The sequence below is a fragment of the Petromyzon marinus genome, chromosome 74, assembly GCF_048934315.1.
Source record: "Petromyzon marinus isolate PM22_M1 ecotype Great Lakes invasive population chromosome 74, UKy_Petmar_22M1.pri1.0, whole genome shotgun sequence".
In the NCBI taxonomy this organism is placed as follows: domain Eukaryota; kingdom Metazoa; phylum Chordata; class Hyperoartia; order Petromyzontiformes; family Petromyzontidae; genus Petromyzon; species Petromyzon marinus.
Window position 1 is genome coordinate 6,915,151 of NC_133740.1, and position 24,382 is coordinate 6,939,532.

At 54.8% G+C, this 24,382-nt stretch overlaps 1 protein-coding gene across 6 annotated transcripts in view; it reads right to left on the reverse strand.

The window, feature by feature from the left end:
• Positions 1–24,382, reverse strand: part of LOC116958207 (calmodulin-regulated spectrin-associated protein 1) — a 296,794-nt gene that overhangs the window by 11,927 nt on the left and 260,485 nt on the right. For 5 of the 6 annotated variants that reach the window (XM_076056050.1, XM_076056049.1, XM_076056051.1 and 2 more), the window contains 9 exons: positions 20,379–20,478; positions 17,842–17,968; positions 16,651–16,772; positions 15,281–15,374; positions 12,397–12,584; positions 10,500–11,066; positions 9,528–10,312; positions 6,356–7,058; positions 476–1,209 (listed from right to left, as the gene is read on the reverse strand). In XM_076056050.1, coding sequence (XP_075912165.1) covers positions 476–1,209; positions 6,356–7,058; positions 9,528–10,312; positions 10,500–11,066; positions 12,397–12,584; positions 15,281–15,374; positions 16,651–16,772; positions 17,842–17,968; positions 20,379–20,478 — 3,420 coding nt within the window. The remainder of the gene's footprint in view (positions 1–475; positions 1,210–6,355; positions 7,059–9,527; positions 10,313–10,499; positions 11,067–12,396; positions 12,585–15,280; positions 15,375–16,650; positions 16,773–17,841; positions 17,969–20,378; positions 20,479–24,382) is intronic. The other variant, XM_076056052.1, reaches the window with a different exon arrangement.

Below are 24,382 nucleotides of genomic sequence, written 5' to 3' on the forward strand. Positions count from 1 at the left end.
GAGGGAGCGGGACATCACCAAGGACCGACCAAGGCACGCTCGCTGTCCCCGCGCTCCGAGTGACGCTCACAGTCAAAGACGCTCTCTCTCGCTCGCTCGCTCACTCATACACTCACTCATACACTCACACACTCATACACTCATACACTCATCCACTCACACACTCATACACTCACTCACACACTCACACACTCACTCATACACTCACTCACTCATACACTCACTCTCTCACTAATACACTCACTCTCTCACTAATACACCCATACACTCACTCATACATCATACACTCACTCATACACTCACTCACTCACTCATAAACTCACTAACTCACTCAAACACTCACCCCCCTCTCTCGCTCGCACACTAACTCATACACTCACTCACTCACTCATACACTCACTCACTCACACACTCACTCTCACACTCACGCTCACCCCTCTCACGCTCACCGCCGTCGCGGCTGCCTCCAACGCACCTTGTAGAAGAATCCCAGGCCGGGGATGTCCCCCGACAGGTCCAGCTGCTCCGAGTCGCCGGCGCCACCGCCGGCGCCCACCAACCCCTCGAGCTCGGCCACCGTCAGCTCGGCGAGGTCGACCTCGATGAGCGTCGACCGGTTCCTCGGTTCCCCGTCCGTCTCCCTCCCCGCTTCCCCCCCCTCCCCCTCCTCCTCCTCCACCTCATCGCCAACACCGCCGTCGCCGTAATAACCGCGGCCGACCTCCTCCTCCTCCTCCTCCTCCATCGCTCGGCCCGCGCCGTCCGACAAGTCCAGCGAGCGGGGCCTGCCGCCGCCGCCGCCGCCGCCGCCGTCTTTGCCGGGACCGCGCCGAGCGTTGCCCTCGTCGTGCAAGCGGAAGGGCTCGGCCGGGGCGGGCCGGGCGGCCCTGCCGACGCGCCGCAGGTGCGGGAGGCTGTCCACGTCCTGCGGGGGCGACATGACGCGCGGCGACGGCGGGGGCGGCGTGGCCGGCGGGCGGCCGTGCCCGCCGGCCCCCTGCTGCTGCTGCTGCTGGTGGGGGCTGGCGACGGGCGACGCCGAAGCCGGGCCGTGGTGGTGGTGGTGGTGGTGGGGACGGCCGCCGGCCTCGCCCTGGAGCTTCAGCTCCTGCGGCCGCACGCCCCGTGGCCACGATTTGGCGGCGGCCGCGGCGGCCGCGGCGGGCCCGCGGCGGCCGCCCGGCGCCACCCGCTGCGAGGAGACGGCGCCTGCGGCAACAAGCGAGGGCGTCGGGCGAGGGCGAGGAAGCAACGCGGTGACGCGGTGGATCAGACTGGATTGTGTGAGCTCCTCACACAATCCAGTCTGGTTAAACCCAGGATGGATCGTAGGCAGGCCAGCCTAAATGTTGCTAACCGGCGAAGATGTTCCATTAGTGGGGTCCACGTTTTGCAAGCGTAGAGAAGGGAGGGAATGACCGTGGCCGAGAAGACCTGAAGCTTAGTGCGGAGCGACAGACCAGGTAGCTTCCACACAGCGTTACGCAACCGATGAAAAGATATTGCCGCTCGACTGATTCGGAGTGAGACCTCTGCTGTTAAACTGGAGCCAGTCATAAGCACACTGCCCAGGTATGGGAAACTCTCCACTCTCTCCACAACTGCCCCATCACCGATTGGGAGTTGTGGGGGTGGAGTGTCCGATGGTACAAAATACCCAGGCAGATGCTTAGTTTTGGTGGGGTTGATGGTAAGGCCCCAATGCTAATTCCATTGTCAAGGGGTGCCTCTGCGGATGTGTATGCTTTAACTTTTAACACAACTATTTCTGTGACCAGTCACAAGCTAATCATTCAGCCATTTCAATGCTAAATTATATGCTAATTCCTTTGTCAAGGCGCTTTGTTCCTCTCACACAGCTTAAAGGCCGTGATCTGAACGTGGCTCTTTCACTCCAGCGCTGTCCTACCAGACAGTCTCGTCCCTTCACCTGATGAAGGCCGCTTGTGTTGTGGCCGAAACGTCGTGAGAATATTATTGTGTTATTTTATTTTATCAATTTATTATTTTATTCTCATTCTACGTGACTTTACCGAAAGAACCAAAGAAGATGAATCATTGCAGTCACGAAAGCTTTAAATCGAAATTTAACCGCCTCTACGGGGAGGGATTCCACACATCCTTAAGATCATTCAACAGACTTCGGGATAAGAAGGCTCAACTAATCGAGTCTCTCACCTTTCTGAAGAGATGCCGCGACTCTAAGGTAATACCAACCGCATTTACACTAACCTCTGCTGTTGCAAATTCTCTCAATGCAAAACGAATTCTAGCTAGAACTAGCTTCGCTCTTATCTCGGAAAAAAATCAGACTTACACGCACCGAACTCGATCAGTTAGACAAGACACTCTACAAATCACACTTAAAATTGACAGCAACAATGTCTACATCGGATTGGGAACATGTAGACAATATGACTACCTCTTCTGCTGCCACTATGTCGAACAAATGAAGGGACAATTTGATTTCCAAATTCAATCACCTCTCCAGCAAAAAATCGGATCCACACACCGAAAAGGTAGACGTCAACAAAGTCGTAATTAATCGCAGTAACAGTTCCATTTCTGATGGTCTGAAATCCGTTTTAGCTAAAGGTCTAAACTTTGCTGTCACACCGAGACACTTACCGGTTAATAATATCATTGCCCATGTCGACGTTGCACTCAAGGGCTTGAGTCACATCTCTGCAGACGTAGCAAGATCTGAAATCGCTGCAACCCTCAAAAACGCTAAGTTGCCACCCAGCAACATCAGCAAAGACGAACGTTTTGAATTATCTCAATTAAAAAAGAGGGATGATATTGTCGTCCTCTCAGCCGACAAAGGCAATGCCACTGTCATCATGGACAAAACAGAATATAACAACAAAATTCAAGAACTACTCAACGATGGCAGCTATACAAAAATAAAAAGAGATCCCACCAACAGCCTGGTCACCAAAACGAACAAAATCATCTCTGATTCAACAGCATTAATTGATGAGATCAAACAGTTCTCGTTGAAACCCTCTGCTGCCAGACCACCAAGATTATATGGCCTTCCAAAGATACACAAAGAAGATACACCCCTTCGTCCCATCGTCTCTACTATCAGCTCCCCCACCTACAAACTGGCACGTTTTCTTGCTGATATACTGCGACCTTTCACTGGAAAAACCACCTCTGCGGTACTAAATTCTACTCACCTGGTATCGACAATCAAAGGCATTTCCCTGTCCCCAAACGACCTGCTTGTCAGTTTTGATGTGGTGTCCTTGTTCACCAATGTCCTGGTACCTGACACCATCGCTATCATTGAAGACCTGGTTCATCAAGGACTGCATACTGATGTACCCCCCCTGGTGAGACATTGCTTAAACAACACATACTTCACCTGGAATGGAACTTTCTACAAACAAACTGAGGGCACCCCAATGGGCTCCCCCCTATCTCCGGTTGTAGCCAACGTATTCATGGAAAAATTTGAAACTGACGCCATCCAGACTGCCACTCTACGCCCGACCTTATGGAAGAGGTACGTTGATGACACCTTTGTCATCTGGCCACATGGCCAGCCTGCTCTAGACCAATTCCGCGACCACATCAATTCCATACACCCAGCCATCAGATTTACCATGGAGGTCGAAAAAGATGGCAAACTACCCTTTTTGGATGTCTTAATTAAAAGGAGACATGATGGTTCAATGAGCCACTCTGTCTACAGGAAAGCTACCCATACAGATGCTTACTTGAAACCGGATTCCCACCACCATCCATCCCAGAAGAACTCCCTCATCAAGACTCTATACCAAAGAGCCCAATGCATTTCCGACCAGGAACACATTACCAGTGAACTCAAGCACGTCCACCAGGCTCTCAGGGCTAATGGCTACTCCGACTACACAATCCGCAAAGCCATCACTCCAGTCATGAAGAAGGATCCTCTTGTGGAGCCACTCAAAACCATCACCTTACCCTACATTGCAGGGGTCACTAAAAAGATCTCCAAAATCCTGAATAAACACAAGATCCAGGTCCGATTCAACACAGTACATAAAATCCGTGATTTAGTTCCATCTGTAATAGATGCTGTTCCAGACATACAGTACCCGGGCGTTTACAAACTAAAGTGCCTCTGTGGTAGTAGCTACATTGGAGAAACCAAAAGACATATCTCGGACCGCATCCGCGAACATAAAGCAGACTTGAAACACGGTAGGACAAACTCCTCTGCCGTGGCAGATCACTGTTATAATTCAGTGGGCTCACATGACATTGACTTCTCCAAGACGGAGGTTCTTTGCAAACCAACCGGCTACCATGAGAGATTCGTTCATGAGGCCATTCACATATACAAGCACAGAGACAATTTCAACCGAGAAGATGGATTCTGGCTTAGTAACCACTGGAAAGATGTTTTAAATCATTTCTGTTCTTAATTAATTGTATTTTTACGATGACCTTCAGACCGCAGCTCTTTCGCCAGCATTGCCTCTTAATACCTCTCACACCACGGTTAATGGTATGGTTTTACAACATGGAGTATACTAGGGCCTCGCAGCTGTCTCTCTCCCCCTCCTCTGTTCCGACCATGGACGAACTCGTCCGTCTGAACGGGGCCCGTAGCTATCCGTGGTGCTAAAGTTGAGGGTAAGAATCCACCCATTTTTTCGCCATATAGCATTGTGATATATAACGACTTATTGTTGGTAGCTTAGCTGATTGGAGAATATAGAGTTTATTGATAACATTAAGGTAATTTATATTTTAGTTTTTATTGGTTCACTATATAGTACTGTGAATAGCTCAGATGTGTAGGCCTTGACTTCAACAGTCATTTCTGTGACCAGTCACTAGCTAATCACTCAGTTATTTCAATGCTAAATTCTCCTAGTTATTTCAATGCTAAATTCTCCTGTTTGATTTGTACTAAGTGCCTCGGTGAATGTGTATGGTCTGACTTTAACGTAGCTATTTCTGTGAGCAGTTACAAGCTAATCACTCAGCTATTTCAATGCTAAATTCTATGCTAATTCCATTGTCAAGGGGTGCCTCGGCGGATGTGTATGCTTTAACTTTTAACATAACTATTTCTGTGACCAGTCACAAGCTAATCATTCAGCCATTTCAATGCTAAATTATATGCTAATTCCTTTGTCAAGGCGCTTTGTTCCTCTCACACAGCTTAAAGGCCGTGATCTGAACGTGGCTCTTTCACTCCAGCGCTGTCCTACCAGACAGTCTCGTCCCTTCACCTGATGAAGGCCGCTTGTGTTGTGGCCGAAACGTCGTGAGAATATTATTGGGTTATTTTATTTTATCAATTTATTATTTTATTCTCATTCTACGTGACTTTACCGAAAGAACCAAAGAAGACAGAGATGTAGGTCTTGTTGGAATTCCCTACACCTCTGCTGCAGCAGACGGACAGAAAATATGGCATCTGTGCAGGACCGCCCTATCCTGAAACCGCATTGGGGCTCCGCAAGCCTCTCCTCAGCGTGCCTGGCAAGGCGATGCTGAATAATCCTTGCCAGGACCTTTCCCGGCACACTGAGGAGTGAGATGCACCTGTAGTTGTTACAGTCTGTGCGGTCCCCCTTCTTAAATAGGGGGACCACTAGGGCATCCTTCCAATCCTGCGGAACCCGTCCAGTGGTCCAGACTGTTGTTATGATGTCATATAGGGCAGTCTGTGCAAAAACGCTGCCCTCCCTCAGCATTTCGCTTGGGAGATCATCTCTGCCCGCTGCCTTTCCTGGTCTCAGACTCCGGATCGCCTTCAGTACTTCCTCAACAGATGGCACCTCAGCCAGCCACTCACAGGGGGTGACTTCTTCCAATATTTGAGGCACCGCAGCCTCAGCAGGGTCATCCTCACTTTGGCCACGATGTTTTCCTGGCTGAGGGATTTTCCCTCCCCCAGGACCTCACAGAAATGCTCAGCAAATCTGCAAACCGGCAAAAAACAACCCCCTACCTCCTCGCGGTGCTGGACGGGCAACTCTGTCGTGGACAGTGCTGTGGGGGGAGGTCCAATTTTGATTGGCTCCTCCCCTCATGGCATATGTGTCCACCACAGGGGCTAAACGGGGGCTCTGGATGGGTGCAAGGGGCTGGTAACCCCTCCACCTTCAATTAATTACCACTAAACCACGAGTTAAACACAGCAACACACGCAGCAACACACACACCAACACGCGCACACAGCAACACACAGCAACACACACACACCAACACGAGCGCACAGCAACACACACAGCAACACACAACAACACACACATCAACACACACACCAACACGCGCACACAGCAACACACAGCAACACACAGCAACACACACACACATCAACACGAGCAGGCACACACTCGCGCACCTCCATCCCCGGTTTGCACCGGCGACGGTGGTGCACCGCGCCGGCCCGTCCGCTGCTGCTGCTGCTGCTGCTGCGGGGCGGCCGCGGCGGCGGCCGCCGCGGCCGACAGCGCCGGCAGGCTGAGCAGCACCTCCTGCTGCTGCGACAGCCGCTGCATCTCCAGCTGCAGGACGCACAGCGTCTCGTTGAGCTTCTCGATGGAGCGGTTGTACTCGGGCGCGCCGTCCGCTACCGTCGCCGCCTCCTCCATCTCCTCGTCCTCCTCCTCCTCCCCCTCCTCGTCCCGCTCCGCCATCGCCGCCGCCACCGCCGCCACGAACTCCCCTTCCTCCTCCTCGTCCCGCCGCCGCCGCCGCTGCTGCCGCGCCGACGCCGACGCCGACGCCGCGGCCTTGCCGGGCCCGCGGGCTGTCAGCGGCGGCGGCGGCGTCCGTTCCCGGAGCCAGCGCTGACGCAGCGCGGCCATGTTCCGCCGGATCTCGAGCTCGGTGAGCTTGGCGGGGTCGGGGTCGCGGCACGAGCCGGCGTGGCGCGGCGTTCTCGGCACCACGCCGTCGTCGTCGCCGCCGCCGCCGTCGCCGTCGCCGTCGTCGCCGCCGCCATCGCCGCGCTCGTCACACTCGTCGCCGCTGCCCCGCGTCTCGCGGCGAGACTCCAGCTGCATCTTCCTGGAGCTGGTGGTCTCCTCCTTCGACGGGCGCTCCTGTGCCACCCATCATCGTCACGTAGACAAAGGCTCCATCATCGTCACGTAGACAAAGACGCCATCATCGTCACGTAGACAAAGGCTCCATCATCGTCACGTAGACAAAGACGCCATCATCGTCACGTAGACAAAGACTCCATCATCGTCACGTAGACAAAGACGCCATCATCGTCACGTAGACAAAGACTCCATCATCGTCACGTAGACAAAGACGCCATCATCGTCAAGTAAACAAAGACAAAGACGCCATCATCGTCACGTAGACAAAGACGCCATCATCGTCACGTAAACAAAGACAAAGACTCCATCATCGTCACGTAGACAAAGACTCCATCATCGTCACGTAGACAAAGACTCCATCATCGTCACGTAAACAAAGACTCCATCATCGTCACGTAGACAAAGACTCCATCATCGTCACGTAAACAAAGACGCCATCATCGTCACGTAGACAAAGACTCCATCATCGTCACGTAGACAAAGACAAAGGCTCCATCATCGTCACGTAGACAAAGACTCCATCATCGTCACGTAGACAAAGACGCCATCATCGTCACGTAGACAAAGACAAAGGCTCCATCATCGTCACGTAGACAAAGACGCCATCATCGTCACGTAAACAAAGACAAAGACTCCATCATCGTCACGTAAACAAAGACAAAGGCTCCATCATCGTCACGTAAACAAAGACAAAGGCTCCATCATCGTCACGTAAACAAAGACAAAGGCTCCATCATCGTCACGTAAACAAAGACAAAGGCTCCATCATCGTCACGTAAACAAAGACAAAGGCTCCATCATCGTCATGTAAACAAAGACAAAGACGCCATCATCGTCATGTAAACAAAGACTCCATCATCGTCACGTAAACAAAGACTCCATCATCGTCACGTAAACAAAGACGCCATCATCGTCACGTAAACAAAGACGCCATCATCGTCACGTAGACAAAGACAAAGGTTCCATCATCGTCACGTAGACAAAGACAAAGGCGCCATCATCGTCACGTAAACAAAGACGCCATCATCGTCACGTAAACAAAGACTCCATCATCGTCACGTAAACAAAGACAAAGACGCCATCATCGTCACGTAAACAAAGACAAAGACGCCATCATCGTCACGTAGACAAAGACGCCATCATCGTCACGTAAACAAAGACAAAGGCTCCATCATCGTCACGTAAACAAAGACGCCATCATCGTCACGTAAACAAAGACAAAGACTCCATCATCGTCACGTAAACAAAGACGCCATCATCGTCACGTAAACAAAGACAAAGGCTCCATCATCGTCACGTAGACAAAGACAAAGACGCCATCATCATCACGTAGACAAAGACAAAGACGCCATCATCGTCACGTAAACAAAGACAAAGACGCCATCATCGTCACGTAAACAAAGACGCCATCATCGTCACGTAAACAAAGACGCCATCATCGTCACGCAGACAAAGACAAAGGCTCCATCATCGTCACGTAGACAAAGACAAAGGCTCCATCATCGTCACGTAGACAAAGACGCCATCATCGTCACGTAGACAAAGACGCCATCATCGTCACGTAAACAAAGACAAAGGCTCCATCATCGTCACGTAAACAAAGACATTATGAGACCTCCTTTGCCAGTAACAAGATATAGGAATAGGTTTTACCCTTTTAACTGGCACAAAAACTGACACCTTTATTCAAGGCATCATGTTTGCAATAACCACAACACAAGCAGTCAAAATGCAAACAAAAAAGACAACTCTGATAATAATATTGGCACTGTCCTTGAATTTGATTGGTCCACACCCGAGACAGCTTTTCTTCATGATAAGTCCGCCAATCAAATGCTAATTTTTACGCTAATTCCTTTGTCGAGGCACCTTAATCCCTCTCACACAGCTTAAAGGTCGTAGTCTGAGCTTGCCTCTGTTTCACTCCAGCGCAGTCTTCTAGACAGCCTGGTCCCTTCACCTGATGATGGCCGCTTGTGTTGTGGCCGAAACGTCGTTGATTTTCGTTGTTTTATTTTTTTACCTACGTGACCTTACCGAATAGAACCAAAGAGTATTATCAGAGTTGTCTTTTTTGTTTGCATTTTGACTGCTTGTGTTGTGGTTATTTCAAACATGATGCCTTGAATGAAAGTGTCAGTTTTTGTGCCAGTTAAAAGGGTAAAACCTATTCCTAAAGACAGTGACGCCCCCGCTAGTAGCAAGAAGCAGCAGCAGCAGCAGCACCTACGAAGGCCGGCACGGCACACGAGGGGGTGGGTGGGCCAGGGTGCCAGCAGAGCTACGAGCTGCCAGCAGGCTGCCGCTACCGCCGCTACCGCCGCTACCGCCGCTACCGCCGCTACCGCCGCAGGACCGAACGCAAAGAGCTTCGCGGCTCATCGGACTTCTCCGCTGTTGAACAAACATTTAGATTGTGTAACGCGGAGGAGACGCCCCGCCCCCCCCCCCCCCACCCGCTCCTACCTCGTGCAGCGAGCGCCCGACGACGACGACGGCGCCGGCGCCCCCGGCGCCGCCGCCGCCGCCGGGGGCTCCGTGCGCCTTGCGCACCACGTGCAGGAAGGCCGCCTTGCCGGCGCGCTCCCGCTGGCGCGCGCACAGCGCCTCCATGCGCCGCTTCTGCGCCTCGATGGCTCGCCGCTTCTCCTCCAGCCGCAGGCGCAGCTGCACCATCTCCGCCGCCAGCCGGCCCTCGCGCTGGGCGCGCCGGGCGTCCGACGGCGACGCCGGCGCCGCCGCCGGGCGCCTGCCGCCCCCCTCCGCCTCCGCCGCCTCCGCCGCCTCCGCCGCCTCCGCCGCCTCCGCCGCCTCCGCCGCCTCCTCCTCCTCGTCGCGTTCCTCGTAGGCGCGGGGCCACGCCGCGGACGACGACGACGACGCCGGGGGCGGCGCGGCCACGCTCTCGGAGCCCTCGGGCGTCGTCCGCTGGGAGCTGCTGCTGCTGCTGGCGCGGCGCGGGAACGTGCCGCCGCCGCCGCCGGCACCGGCGCCGCCGGCCTCCGCGCTGTTGAAGCGCCGCAGCTTGCGCTCGGCGAAGCTGGTGAGGCGGGCGGACGACGTGTTGCTGTCGCCCGTCGCGCTGCTCGGCGCCGGGCTGGCGCTGGGGCTGGCGCTGAGGCTCCTGGGGCTCCTGGGGCTGGCGCCGGCGGAGCCGCGGGCGACGCGCGGCTCCTCCTTGCCCGGGCACTCCTTCACCGTGAGCTCCTCGCCCAGCTTGCTCGACTCCTCGGGGTCCGAGAGGCTGTCCTCTGCTCGCACGCACGGCGGAGGGGCGGGCGCCAGCGTTAGGGCGGCGGCGGCGGCGGCGCCGAGAGCTCCGCAGCGCCGAGCGCAACCTGGCCGGTCGCGGTGAACGGCGCCGGTTGATTGGCCGGACGGTGATTAACTGTGCCCCCCCCCCACCACCACCACCCTCCCACCCCCCCACCGCCTCACCCTTGACGGAGGCGACGTCCCCGTGGCTGCCGCCAGTGCCGTCCGGCGAGGGCTCCCGGCGCGCCCCCTTGCCCCGCTCGCCGCCGCCGGCGTCGCGGTCGCCGCAGCGCGACGCCGGCGGCGAGTGCAGGAAGAAGCCGACCTCGGGCGGCGGCGGCGGCGGCGACGGCGCCGCCTTGGCCGTGCCGGGCCTCCTGGCGACGCCGCCGCCGCCGCCGCCGCCGCGTCCGCGCGCCGGCGTTTCGCCCGACTCCTCCGCCTTGCCGACCGCGGCGGCGCGCTCCTTGGCTGGCCGGGTGACGGCGGGGATGAGGGGTTCCCGCATGGGCGGCGGGCCCGCGGCCACGGCCGCGGCCGCGGCGGCGCGGTGGTGCGCCGGCGAGCGCCCGTAGCGCCGGAAGACGCCGGCGTCGCCCGAGCCGACGATGGCGGCGAGTTCGGCGTCGTCGCCCGCGTCGTCGGCGCCGCCGCCGCCGTCTTCGTCGTCGTCGTCGTCATCGTCGTCGTAGTCTTCGTCGCGCGGCTCCATCTGCACACGCGCCAGCAGCGACGAGCGCGTCGGCAGACCTGGAGGGAGGGAGGAGAGGGAGGGGAGGAGAGGGAGGAGAGGGAGGGAGGAGAGGGAGGGAGGAGAGGGAGGGAGGAGAGGAGGGATAAGAGGGAGGAGAGGAGGGATGAGAGGGAGGAGAGGGAGGGAGGGAGGGAGAGGGAGGGGAGGAGAGGGAGGGAGGAGAGGGAGGGAGGGAGGAGAGGGAGGGAGTGTGAAGGCACCAGCCGGACATCCACAACAACCCCCCAACATCAACCACAACAAAACGCCCACAACCACCACCCCCAACAACAACCACAACAAAACGTCCACAACCACCACCCCCAACAACAACCAGAACAACATATCCACAACCACCATCACCCCCAACAACAACCAGAACAACATATCCACAACCACCACAACCGGACATCCAAAACGACCACAACAACCACCACAACCCCCAACATCAACCACAACAAAACGCCCACAACCACCACCCCCAACAACAACCACAACAAAACGTCCACAACCACCACCCCCAACAACAACCAGAACAACACAATCACAACCACCACAACCCCCAACAACAACCAGAACAACATATCCACAACCACCACCACCCCCAACAACAACCAGAACAACATATCCACAACCACCACCACCCCCAACAACAACCAGAACAACACATCCACAACCACCACCACCCCCAACAACAACCAGAACAACACAATCACAACCACCACAACCCCCAACAACAACCAGAACAACACAATCACAACCACCACAACCCCCAACAACAACCAGAACAACACATCCACAACCACCACCACCCCCAACAACAACCAGAACAACACATCCACAACCACCACCACCCCAAACAACAACCAGAACAAAACGTCCACAACCACCACCCCCAACAACAACCAGAACAAAACGTCCACAACCACCACCCCCCAACAACAACCACAACAAAACGTCCACAACCACCACCCCCAACAACAACCACAACAAAACGTCCACAACCACCACCCCCAACAACAACCAGAACAACACATCCACAACCGCCACAACCACCAACGACAAACCAGAACAACACATCCACAACCGCCACAACCACCAACGACAAACCAGAACAACACATCCACAACCGCCACAACCACCAACGACAAACCAGAACAACACAATCACAACCACCACAACCGACCAATACCAACAACAACCACCACCACCACAACAAGACATCCAAAACGAGACCACAACAACAACATCCACAACCACCACAACCCCCCCCCCCGACAACAACCGCAACAATCACGGGGGGGGGGGGGGGTGGGCGGTGGGGGCGGCTCAGCGCCGCGTGCCTACCGGCGGAGGGCGTGTGCCGGGCCGGTGCCGGGCCGAAGCTCTGCACCGGCGTAGCGGACGCCAGGCTGTCCCCGCTCACCGACCGCGCCAGCCCCAGCGAGTCGGCGTCCCCCTCGTCGCCGCCGCCAACGGTGCCGCAGGGCCCCGCCGGCCCCGCCGGCCCGGCGGCCACCGGCTGAGACAGGGGCCTGGTGGTGGTGATGGGGCGGGCGGGGGGGGGTTAAACCGAAGCGGGAATTTAAATACATTTATAATTCAAATGAACAAGAAATTGTTACATTTTGACTTTAGAACTTTCGCGACTGCAGGAATTCACATTCTTGGCTCTTTCGGGTTAAAGTCAGGTAGATAGAAAATAACATAAGAAGAATGAAATAAAATCGATGAAAAATAATAAATTGCCAATTTTATTCTTTTTATTAAAAACAGTTTTCTTGGGTAAAATTTTAAATACGTTTAATATTTTTTTATTTCATCTATTTTATTTTCTATTTCCGTGACTTTGCCGAAAGAACCGAGAATAAGAAATAACTAGCAGGCTAAGGGCCCCAATCTCCTGCGTGGCTCTCTGTCACCACAAACGGCAGCAGCTCAACCAAGCGACTCATCATCATCATCATCATGTGGAGATTTACAGCAGCCGCCAAATCATCTAAACGCGTATTTCTACAGACTCAGAGAGACTCATCGAGACCCATACTCACAGAAATCCATACTTATAGAGACCCATACTCAGAGACCCACAGAAACCCATAGAGACCCACACCCATCGAGAACCATCGAGAACCACTCAATGAGACCCAGACCCATACTCATCGAGACCCATACTCAAAGGGACCCACAGAGACCAATACTCAGAGACCCACAGAAACCCATAGAGACCCACACTCATCGAGAACCATCGAGAACCACTCAATGAGACCCAGACCCATACCCATACTCATCGAGACCCAGAGACCCATACTCAAAGGGACCCACAGAGACCAATACACAGAGACCAATACTCAGAGACCCACAGAAACCCATAGAGACCCACACCCACCGAGAACCACTTAAAGAGACCCAGACCCATAAAGACCCATACCCATACTCATAGAGACCCATAGAGACCCATACTCAAAGGGACCCACAGAGACCCATACTCAAGAGACCCACAGAAACCCATAGAGACCCACACCCATCGAGAACCACTCAAACAGACCCAAGCCCCATAGAGACCCATACCCACTCATCGAGATCCATAGAGACCCATACTCATGGAGACCCATACTAAAACTAAACTTTTTATTTTACCAGCTGTAAGGCTCCACTTAGCTGCTGTGTAGCGCTTTGTTCAGAAGCCCTGAACCTGGCCATCACAAATTAGAGCAGCTCTACCACGTGGCTTATCACCATTGTCATCATCATCACATGGGAGTTTATAGCAGCCAAATACTCTAAATACGCGATGTAGATTCTAAATGTGGGGGGGGGGGGGTAAACCGGAGGACCTGGAGTAAAATCCACATGACCACGGGGAGAGACATGCAAAATCCAAATATACAGCAGCAGCAGCAGGCATCAGGGTCGGGATCGAAACTACGACCTCCTGTAGACCAGGCGAGGTAGTTAACATCTCCTAGCCACCGTGCTGATGATGATGAGAGAGAGACGCAGACTCCAAATATACAGCAGCAGCAGCAGGCATCGTCAGGGTCGGGGATCGAACCCACGACCTCCTGCAGACCAGGCGAGGAAGTTAACACCTCCTGTACACCACGCAGCACACTTGAAACTGCGTCAAGCGTCTTCGTGACAAGATCCGGGAGTGCCGGAACAACAACAACAACGGCTCCGATTTCCCGGATCATTACGCCAAACTCCCCGGCACGAAACAGCACGAACAATACAGACGAGGCGGTACAAGTGAGACGAGAGAACGGGTTCCCGAATTGACTCGGGACGATTCAACTCACAGGATCGCCGAGCAGCACATTTGAATGGACACACACGCGCGCGAACAACAACAACAACAACAACCGCCATTGGCCACTAAGTGGCGGTGATGTCACCACGGCGTTTGTGCCAGGCGCACTTTGAGGCTATCAGGCTGGCAGGAGGTCACGGGGCAGACCCAGGTGGTACCATGGGTTGACTGACTGAGCTGGCTGGCCGATGCGCCACCTGCGCCCCCAACTGAGCCGAACTGGCTGGGTTTTATCCGCCCGGCACTCCGCTCGTTGTTGTGAGCGTCGCTCCTCCGCCCTCTGCTGTCACTGGAAAGGCGGCCGCCTCCAACTGCCCAGTGGCAGCGTCCTTAATGAGGCTCCTCAACAAACACGCGTACACGCAATCACGTGCACACACACACGTGCATACACAATCAGATGCACACACACGTGCACACACACAGGTGCACACACACACGTGCACACACACAGGTGCACATGCACACACACACACATGCACACACATACACATGCACACACACACACGTGCGCACACACGTGCGCACACACGTGCGCACACACGTGCACACACACGTGCACACACACACACAGGTGCACACACACACACACACGTGCACGCACACACACAGGTGCACGCACACACACACGTGCACACACACAGACACGTGCACACACACACACACACAGGTGCACACACACACGTGCACACACACACAGGTGCACACACACACACACGTGCACACGCACACACACACGTGCACACACACACACATGCACACGCACACACGTGCACACACACACACACGTGCACACACACACACGTGCGCACACGCAGGTGCACGCACGCACACACACACACGTGCACACACACACACACACACGTGCACACACACACACACACACGTGCACACACACACACGTGCGCACACTCCCACCTCTGCCTCCTCTCGGGCCATGCGATGACGGAGCCGCGCTTCGGGGAGCCGTCCACACGCGTCAGGGAGTTGGAGCGGAACAGCGGGGGCACTGCTGTGGACACGGGGGGCACAGAGGGGCACGGACGTGCAGGTGCACGTGGGGGGACACGGGGGAGACAGAGGGGCACGGACGTGCAGGTGCACGTGGGGAGTACACGGGGGGACACACACGGAGACACAGGGCAAAGGAAGCGGAGAGTCAAGGCACCCACGGGGGGAAGTGGAGAACGCCGAGCAATGAGGACACGGGAATGTGGCCGTTCCGCACGGGCCCGTACGTGAGGCAGTCCTCCACACACGCACACAAAGATCCCCCGCATAGCCTTCACAGACTGTAGGGGTAAGTGCTGTTAGCGAGCAGCACCTATGAAGGCCGGCACTGTGGCACACGAGGTTGTTGGGTGGCCAGCACCACGCCCGACCGCCTTTGTCTCCCCCAGTGGCGATGTTTACTACACACCGCTACACCAGGTACTAATTTCTGAGGCCGAGTCGACCGAGGGGAGGCCCGGGACCGGTTCAGATAATCGTCACCGGTGTTGGCCGCGAGCGGGAATCGAACCCGGGTCGCCGGGTTCGTAGAGCGGGGGGAGCCGTCGGAAGCGGTTCCTGGGTCTCCCTCTAGGTCGACTCGGCCTCAAATGAGCACCTTGGTTAGATGGCGCTAGCAAACACCGCCACTGGGGGAGACAAAGGCGGGCCGGGCGTGGTGTACCGTGCCGGCACTTGATAGGTGCTGCTGCTGCTGCTGCCGCTCGCTAGCAGCACTTGCCCCAACGGTCTGTTAAGGCTACAGGGGGGATCCCCCCCCGTCTACCATGACTATGATTCATGCAGACACCAGCGCGTGTGCAGAGAGAGAATGATTTAACCCGTCCTGGGGACCGTCCCCCTAAGGTTTGCTCAGCCTCAAATGAGTACCTGGTGCGGCGTGCAAACAAAGGCGGCCGGGCGTGGTCCTGGCCGCCTTTGTCTTTGCTTGCGTACGCAATAATGATGATGATGGTGGTGGTGTGGGCGGTGGCCATTGTGTTTAGGATGATGATGGTGGTGGTGTAAATGACGATGGTGATTTGAACACGTGGCCTCTCGCGACCAATATCATCCACAACAGGGCGCAGTTGGGGTTAGATCGTGCCAACGCACCCCGTGTACGTCGTCACGCCCGCCAACAACCCCGACGCGGGCCAGTGAACCCGGCTTAGAGGCCGCGTCACGTGACCAAAAACGTGCCGATTCGTTACGAGTGCGGCCGGCCGAGGTGGCGGCGACTCGAACGCCGACACACATCGCCGCCCCCCGGTGTGTGCGAGGCGAGGGCGGGTTACCGGGAGCGTCTCCCGTGGTGCCCTGCACGGGCAGCCTCTGCTGTCGCGGCCGGAGAGGCAGCAGCGGGTGGGACGGGCTGGGACCCGACGAGGCGCCGGCGCCGCCGCCGCCGCCGCCCTTGCTGAGGGTGCGACACACGAAGACAACGGCGGTGGTGGTGGTGGCGGTGGTGGTGGTGGTGGCGGTGGCGGTGGTGGTGGTGCCGATGCGTCAACCATCGTCACCACGGCAAACTTGCGGCGATCGACCTCGCAGCAGCAGCGGCGGCGGCAACGGGAGCAACAGCACCACCAGGACCAGCACAACCAGCAGCACCACCAGCACCACCACCACCACCAGCAGCAGCCCCACCACCAGTAGTACCAGCCCCACCACCAGCACCAATACCAGCACAACCACCACCAGCAGCCCCACCACCAGCACCACCACCAGCACCACCACCAGCACCATCACCAGCACTACCACCACCACCAGCACTACCAGTACAACCACAAGCACCACCAACACCAGCAGTACCAGCAGTACCAGCACCACCAGCAGCACCACCAGTACCACCACCAGCACCACCACCACCAACACCACCACCACCACCACCACTAACAGCACTACCAGTACAACCACAAGCACCACCAACACCAGCAGTACCAGCACCACCAGCAGCACCACCACTACCAGCACCAGCACCACCAGCACCAACAGCACCACCACCAGCACCACCACCACCAGCACCAGCACCACCACTACCAGCACCACCACTACCAACACTACCAATACCACCACAAGCACCACCAGCAGCACCACCACTACCAGCACCACCACAACCAGCACTACCAGTACCACCACCAGCACCACCACCAGCACCACCACCAGCACCACCACCACCAGCACCACCACCACCAGCACCACCACCAGCACCACCAGCACCACCAGCAGCCGCGACTTTTGACGAACCGTCGAACAAGAGACGGTGGTGGGTCACCGCCATCACGCGGCGCTTTCGGGGCGCGCCAGCGCGGCCGTCGGGAACGCTCTTGGCCCTTCCGACCATGACGAGGCCGCGGCCGGGGTGGGGGGTGGGGGGTAGGGGGGGGTGGGGGGTGGAGGGGGGGGGCGAGGGGGAGGGTGGGGGGGGGGCCAACACGCTGCCCTCCGAAATCGTCGTCCGGGATCGACGAAACGCACGTCCCAACCTGATGTCGGGGTTGCTGTGGGAGATGTGGGCCGAGGCTCGGGGGCTGCTGGGAGCACGGAAGCTCCGCTTTGTGGCGTTGGAGATGGGCACGTGGGGACGCATCAGCTTGGGGGTTGTGCTCCTCGCTGGTGAAGGGGCGGAGGTGGGGGGGGGGGGGGACCGGTTCACGGCATCGCCAAGAAAACAAAACCGCTTCGCGTCGCCACCATCGCCACCGTCGGCGGAACCGACGCCTTGAGACGCCGTCGAAATCGGCGCCAGCGGCTCCGTCGGCGGCACCGCCCGCGCCGCTAATGCCGCCGCCGCCGCCGTCGTCGTCATCATCGCCACGCCACCGCCATCTCAATGAACGGCACCAATCGACTGCACCGTCCGCACCACTAACAACACCACCGTCATCGTCATCATCATCATCATCACCATCGCCGCCATCGAACAGCAACATCAACACCACCGTCATCCGCACCAGTAATATCACTGTCATCATCACTGTCATCATCACTGTCATCATCACTGTCATCATCACTGTCATCATCACAACCGCAACCATCGCCACCATCGCAATGAACAAACGGCACCATCAACACCACCATCATCCACACCACTAACATCACTGTTGTCATCACCATCATCACCACCACCATCGCCACCATCGCAATGAACGGCACCATCAACACCACCATCATCACCACCATCGCAATGAACAAACGGCACCATCAACACCACCATCATCCGCACCACTAACATCACTGTTGTCATCACCATCATCATCGCGACGAACAAACAGCACGATCAACATCACCGTCATCCGCACCACTAACATCACTGTTGTCATCACCATCACCACCATCACCATCGCCACCATCGCAATGAACAAACAGCACCTTCGACTGCACCATCCTCGCCACTGTCAGAATCAGACTATTTACTTTTTACTGGTAAAATAAAAAGTTCAGTGATAAGCGCGAGCCTCGATGAGTATGGGTCCCTGTGGGTGTATGGGTGTCTACGAGTCTGTAGAATCATACGTTTGGGAGAATTTGACTGCTATAAATTTCCACGCGATGACGATGATGATGACAATGCTGATAAGCCACTTCTGTATAGCTAAGTTTGGACCCTTACCTGGTCAAATAAAAAGTTAGTTACATTTGGAGTTTGCGTGTTTCTCTCCCCGTGGTCGCGTGGATTTATTATTTTTTCCTTCAGAGCCCTTCCGGTTTATCCCTCCCACACGTAGAATCGACGTCACGAGCTCAGAGTATTTTTCGCCGATGTAAATTTGCAAGTGACGATGATGATAATCAAGCCCACTTGCTTTAGCTGCTGTCATTTTTATGATGGCCCAAGTCGCTTCTTACAAAAAGCTACACAGTCGCTCAGTGGGGGGCCCTTACCTGGTAAAGTAAACATGGAAATATCTGATTCTGATCGTGGAGAACCGAGGACAGCTCAGCATCAGAGGGGATGCGCATGTGAGAGCGAGATGGGAAAGTGAGATGGGAGAGAGAGTTGGGAGAGAGAGATGGGAGAGTGAGATGGGAGAGAGGAGATGGGAGAGAGAGAGATGGGAGAGAGAGATGGGAGAGAGAGATGGGAGAGAGAGATGGGAGAGTGAGATGGGAGAGTGAGATGGGAGAGAGAGATGGGAGAGTGAGAGAGATGGGAGAGAGAGAGAGATGGGAGAGAGAGATGGGAGAGAGAGAGAGATGGGAGAGAGAGAGAGAGATGGGAGAGAGAGAGAAGGGAGAGAGAGAGAGATGGGAGAGAGAGAGATGGGAGAGAGATGGGAGAGAGAGATGGGAGAGAGAGATGGGAGAGAGAGATGGGAGAGAGAGATGGGAGAGAGATGGGAGAGAGAGATGGGAGAGAGAGATGGGGGAGAGAGATGGGAGAGAGGAGATGGGAGAGTGAGATGAGAGAGAGGAGATGGGAGAGAGAGATGGGAGAGAGAGATGGGAGAGTGAGATGGGAGAGAGAGATGGGAGAGAGAGATGGGAGAGAGAGATGGGAGAGAGAGATGGGAGAGTGAGATGGGAGAGTGGAGATGGGAGAGTGAGATGGGAGAGTGGAGATGGGAGAGTGAGATGGGAGAGTGGAGATGGAGAGAGAGATGGGAGAGAGAGATGGGAGAGAGAGATGGGAGAGTGAGATGAGAGAGGGAGATGAGAGAGATGGGAGATTGGAGATGGGAGAGTGAGATGGGAGATAGAGATGGGAGATGGGAGAGTGAGCTGGGAAAGATGGGAGAGTGAGAGGGGAGAGTGAGATGAGAGAGGGAGATGAGAGAGAGAGGGGAGAGTGAGATGGGAGAGAGTGAGAGGGGAGAGTGAGATAGGAGAGTGAGATGGGACAGAGAGATTGGAGAGTGAGATGAGAGAGAGAGAGATGAGAGAGTGAGATGTGAGAGAGAGATGGGAAAGATGGGAGAGAGAGAGAGGGGAGAGTGAGACGGGAGAGCGAGATGAGAGCGGCGTGGTTGTGGTTGTGAACGAGGGAGGGGATGGCGCTGAGCGACGTGGTGCGGTGCACTACCGTCGGTGGGCAGTGGAGGTGCAACTCGTGGCTGCACGAAGTCCGGCTGCACCACCTCAACCCACCAGAAGAGCTCGGCCACCAGCACCATCACGTTGTGCTGCACAAGTGCGGGCACACACACACACACACGCGCAAAGACAAAGATCCCCCGTGAAGCCTTGACAGACTGCAGGGGCAAGTGCTGTCAGCGAGCAGCTACGGCGCACGAGGGGGCGGGTGGCCAGCACCACGCCAGGCCGCCTTTGTCTCCCCCAGTGGCGATGTTCACTACACACGGCATCAGGTACACATTTGAGGCCGAGTGGACCTAGGGCAGGCCCAGGACAGGTTCAGATAATCGTCACTGGTGTTGGCCGTGAGCGGGAATCGAACCCGGGTCGCCAGGTTCATAGCGCAGCGTAGCGCTAACCGCTACACTACCGCTCCCCACACACACATACGCACACGCGCACACACGCGCACACGCGCAGGCAACACACCATCACTGGCTGCGCCTATACACAAAGACAAAAAGGTTACAAGTATAGCACCAACGATTGGCGCAGTTGGCTACGTACGGTGCGAAAGAAGAAGTTCAACTTATGTACGTTCTACACCACACACAACACTATACACTACAATACACTACGCGCGACACTACACGTCAATACACCCACACGCTACACCACTACACAATTCACTACTATATAGGGACTATTCTACTTACTGACGAGTTACGTTCCAGAGGTCCGTTTGTAAGTCCAACTTTACTCCTATCAATTCCAAACGTGTTGTACGGCGTGTACACTAAACACGGGGAATGGCTTTAAAAGTTGCAAATTCTCCAGCAGATGAAGATGCCACTGGTTCTTCACGTTTTGCAGATGTAGATGCTACTGGTTCTTCACGTTCTGCAGATGTAGATGCCACTGGTTCTTCACGTTCGGGAGATGTAAAGGTCACTGGTTCTTCACGTTCTGCAGATGTAGATACCACTGGTTCTTCACGTTCGGGAGATGTAAAGGTCACTGGTTCTTCACGTTCTGCAGATGTAGATACCACTGGTTCTTCACGTTCTGCAGATGTAGATGCCACTGGTTCTTCACGTTCGGGAGATGTAAAGGTCACTGGTTCTTCACGTTCTGCAGATGTAGATACCACTGGTTCTTCACGTTCTGCAGATGTAGATGCCACCGGTTCTTCAGATTCTGCAGATGTAGATGCCACTGGTTCTTCACGTTCTGCAGGTGTAGATGCTACTGGGTTCTTCATGTTCTGCAGATGTAGAGGTCACTGGTTCTTCACGTTCTGCAGATGTAGATGCCACTGGTTCTTCACGTTCTGCAGGTGTAGATGCTACTGGGTTCTTCATGTTCTGCAGATGTAGAGGTCACTGGTTCTTCACGTTCTGCAGATGTAGATGCCACTGGTTCTTCACGTTCTGCAGATGTAGATGCCACTGGTTCTTCACATTCTGTAGATGGAGAGGTCACTGGTTCTTCACGTTCTGCAGATGTAGATGCCACTGGTTCTTCACGTTCTGCAGATGTAGATGCCACTGGTTCTTCACGTTCTGCAGATGTAGATGCCACTGGGTCTTCACGTTCTGCGGATGTAGATGCCACTGGTTCTTCACGTTCTGCAGATGTAGATGCCACTGGTTCTTCACGTTCTGCAGATGTAGATGCCACTGGGTCTTCACGTTCTGCGGATGTAGATGCCACTGGTTATTCACGTTCTGCGGATGTAGATGCCACTGGTTCTTCACGTTCTGCAGATGTTGATGCCACTGGTTCTTTGCGTTCTGCAGATGTAGATGCCACTGGTTCTTCACGTTCTGCAGATGTAGATGCCACTGGTTCTTCACGTTCTGCAGATGTAGATGCCACTGGTTCTTCACGTTCTGCAGATGTAGATGCCACTGGGTCTTCACGTTCTGCGGATGTAGATGCCACTGGTTATTCACGTTCTGCGGATGTAGATGCCACTGGTTCTTCACGTTCTGCGGATGTTGATGCCAATGGTTCTTCACATTCTGCAGATGTAGATGCCACTGGTTCTTTGCGTTCTGCAGATGTAGATGCCACTGGTTCTTCGCGTTCTGCAGATGTAGATGCCACTGGTTCTTTGTGTTCTGCAGATGTAGATGCCACTGGTTCTTCGCGTTCTGCAGATGTAGATGCCACTGGTTCTTCGCGTCCTGCAGATGTAGATGCCACTGGTTCTTCACGTCCTGCAGATGTAGATGCCACTGGTTCTTCATGTTCTGCAGATGTAGATGCCACTGGTTCTTCACGTTCTGCAGATGTAGATGCCACTCGTTCTTCACGTTCTGCAGATGTAGATGCCACTGGTTCTTCACGTTCTGTAGATGTAGATGCCACTGGTTCTTCACATTCTACAAATCGAGATGCCACTGGTTCTTCACGTTCTGTAGATGTAGAGATCACTGGTTCTTCACGTTCTGCAGATGTAGATGTCACTGGGTCTTTACGTTCTGCAGATGTAGATGCCACTGGTTCTTCACGTTCTGCAGATATAGATGCCACTGGTTCTTCACGTTCTGTAGATGTAGATGCCACTGGTTCTTCACGTTCTGCAGATGTAGAAGCCACTGGTTCTTCGCATCCTGCAGATGTAGATGCCACTGGTTCTTCACGTTCTGCAGATGTAGATGCCACTGGTTCTTCACGTTCTGCAGATGTAGATGTCACTGGTTCTTCACGTTCTGTAGATGTAGATGCCACTGGTTCTTCACATTCTGCAGATGTAGATGCCACTAGTTCTTCACGTTCTGCAGATGTAGATGCCACTGGTTCTTCACGTTCTGTAGATGTAGATGCCACTGGTTCTTGACGTTCTACAAATCTAGATGCCACTGGTTCTTCACGTTCTGTAGATGTAGAGGTCACTGGTTCTTCACGTTCTGCAGATGTAGATGTCACTGGGTCTTTACGTTCTGCAGATGTAGATGCCACTGGTTCTTCACGTTCTGCAGATGTAGATGCCACTGGTTCTTCACGTTCTGTAGATGTAGATGCCACTGGTTCTTCACATCCTGCAGATGTAGATGCCACTGGTTCTTCACGTTCTGCAGATGTAGATGCCACTGGTTCCTAGCGTCCTGCAGATGTAGATGCCACTGGTTCTTCACGTTCTGCAGATGTAGATGCCACTGGTTCTTCACGTTCTGCAGATGTAGATGCCACTGGTTCTTCACGTTCTGTAGATGCCACTGGTTCTTCATGTTCTGCAGATGTAGATGCCACTGGTTCTTCACGTTCTGCAGATGTAGATGCCACTAGTTCTTCACGTTCTGCAGATGTAGATGCCACTGCTTCTTCACGTTCTGCAGATGTAGATGCCACTGGTTCTTCACGTTCTGTAGATGTAGATGCCACTGGTTCTTCACGTTCTACAAATCTAGATGCCACTGGTTCTTCACGTTCTGTAGATGTAGAGGTCACTGGTTCTTCACGTTCTGCAGATGTAGATGTCACTGGGTCTTAACGTTCTGCAGATGTAGATGCCACTGGTTCTTCACGTTCTGCAGATATAGATGCCACTGGTTCTTCACGTTCTGTAGATGTAGATGCCACTGGTTCTTCACGTTCTGCAGATGTAGATGCCACTGGTTCTTCGCATCCTGCAGATGTAGATGCCACTGGTTCTTCACGTTCTGCAGATGTAGATGCCACTGGTTCTTCACGTTCTGCAGATGTAGATGCCACTGGTTCTTCACGTTATGTAGATGTAGATGCCACTGGTTCTTCACATTCTGCAGATGTAGATGCCACTAGTTCTTCACGTTCTGCAGATGTAGATGCCACTGGTTCTTCACGTTCTGTAGATGTAGATGCCACTGATTGTTCACCTTCTGTAGATGTAGATGCCACTGGTTCTTCACGTTCTGCAGATGTAGATGCCACTGGTTCTTTGCGTCCTGCAGATGTAGATGCCACTGGTTCTTTGCGTCCTGCAGATGTAGATGCCACCACCGCCATCTATTGCATGACGGTTGA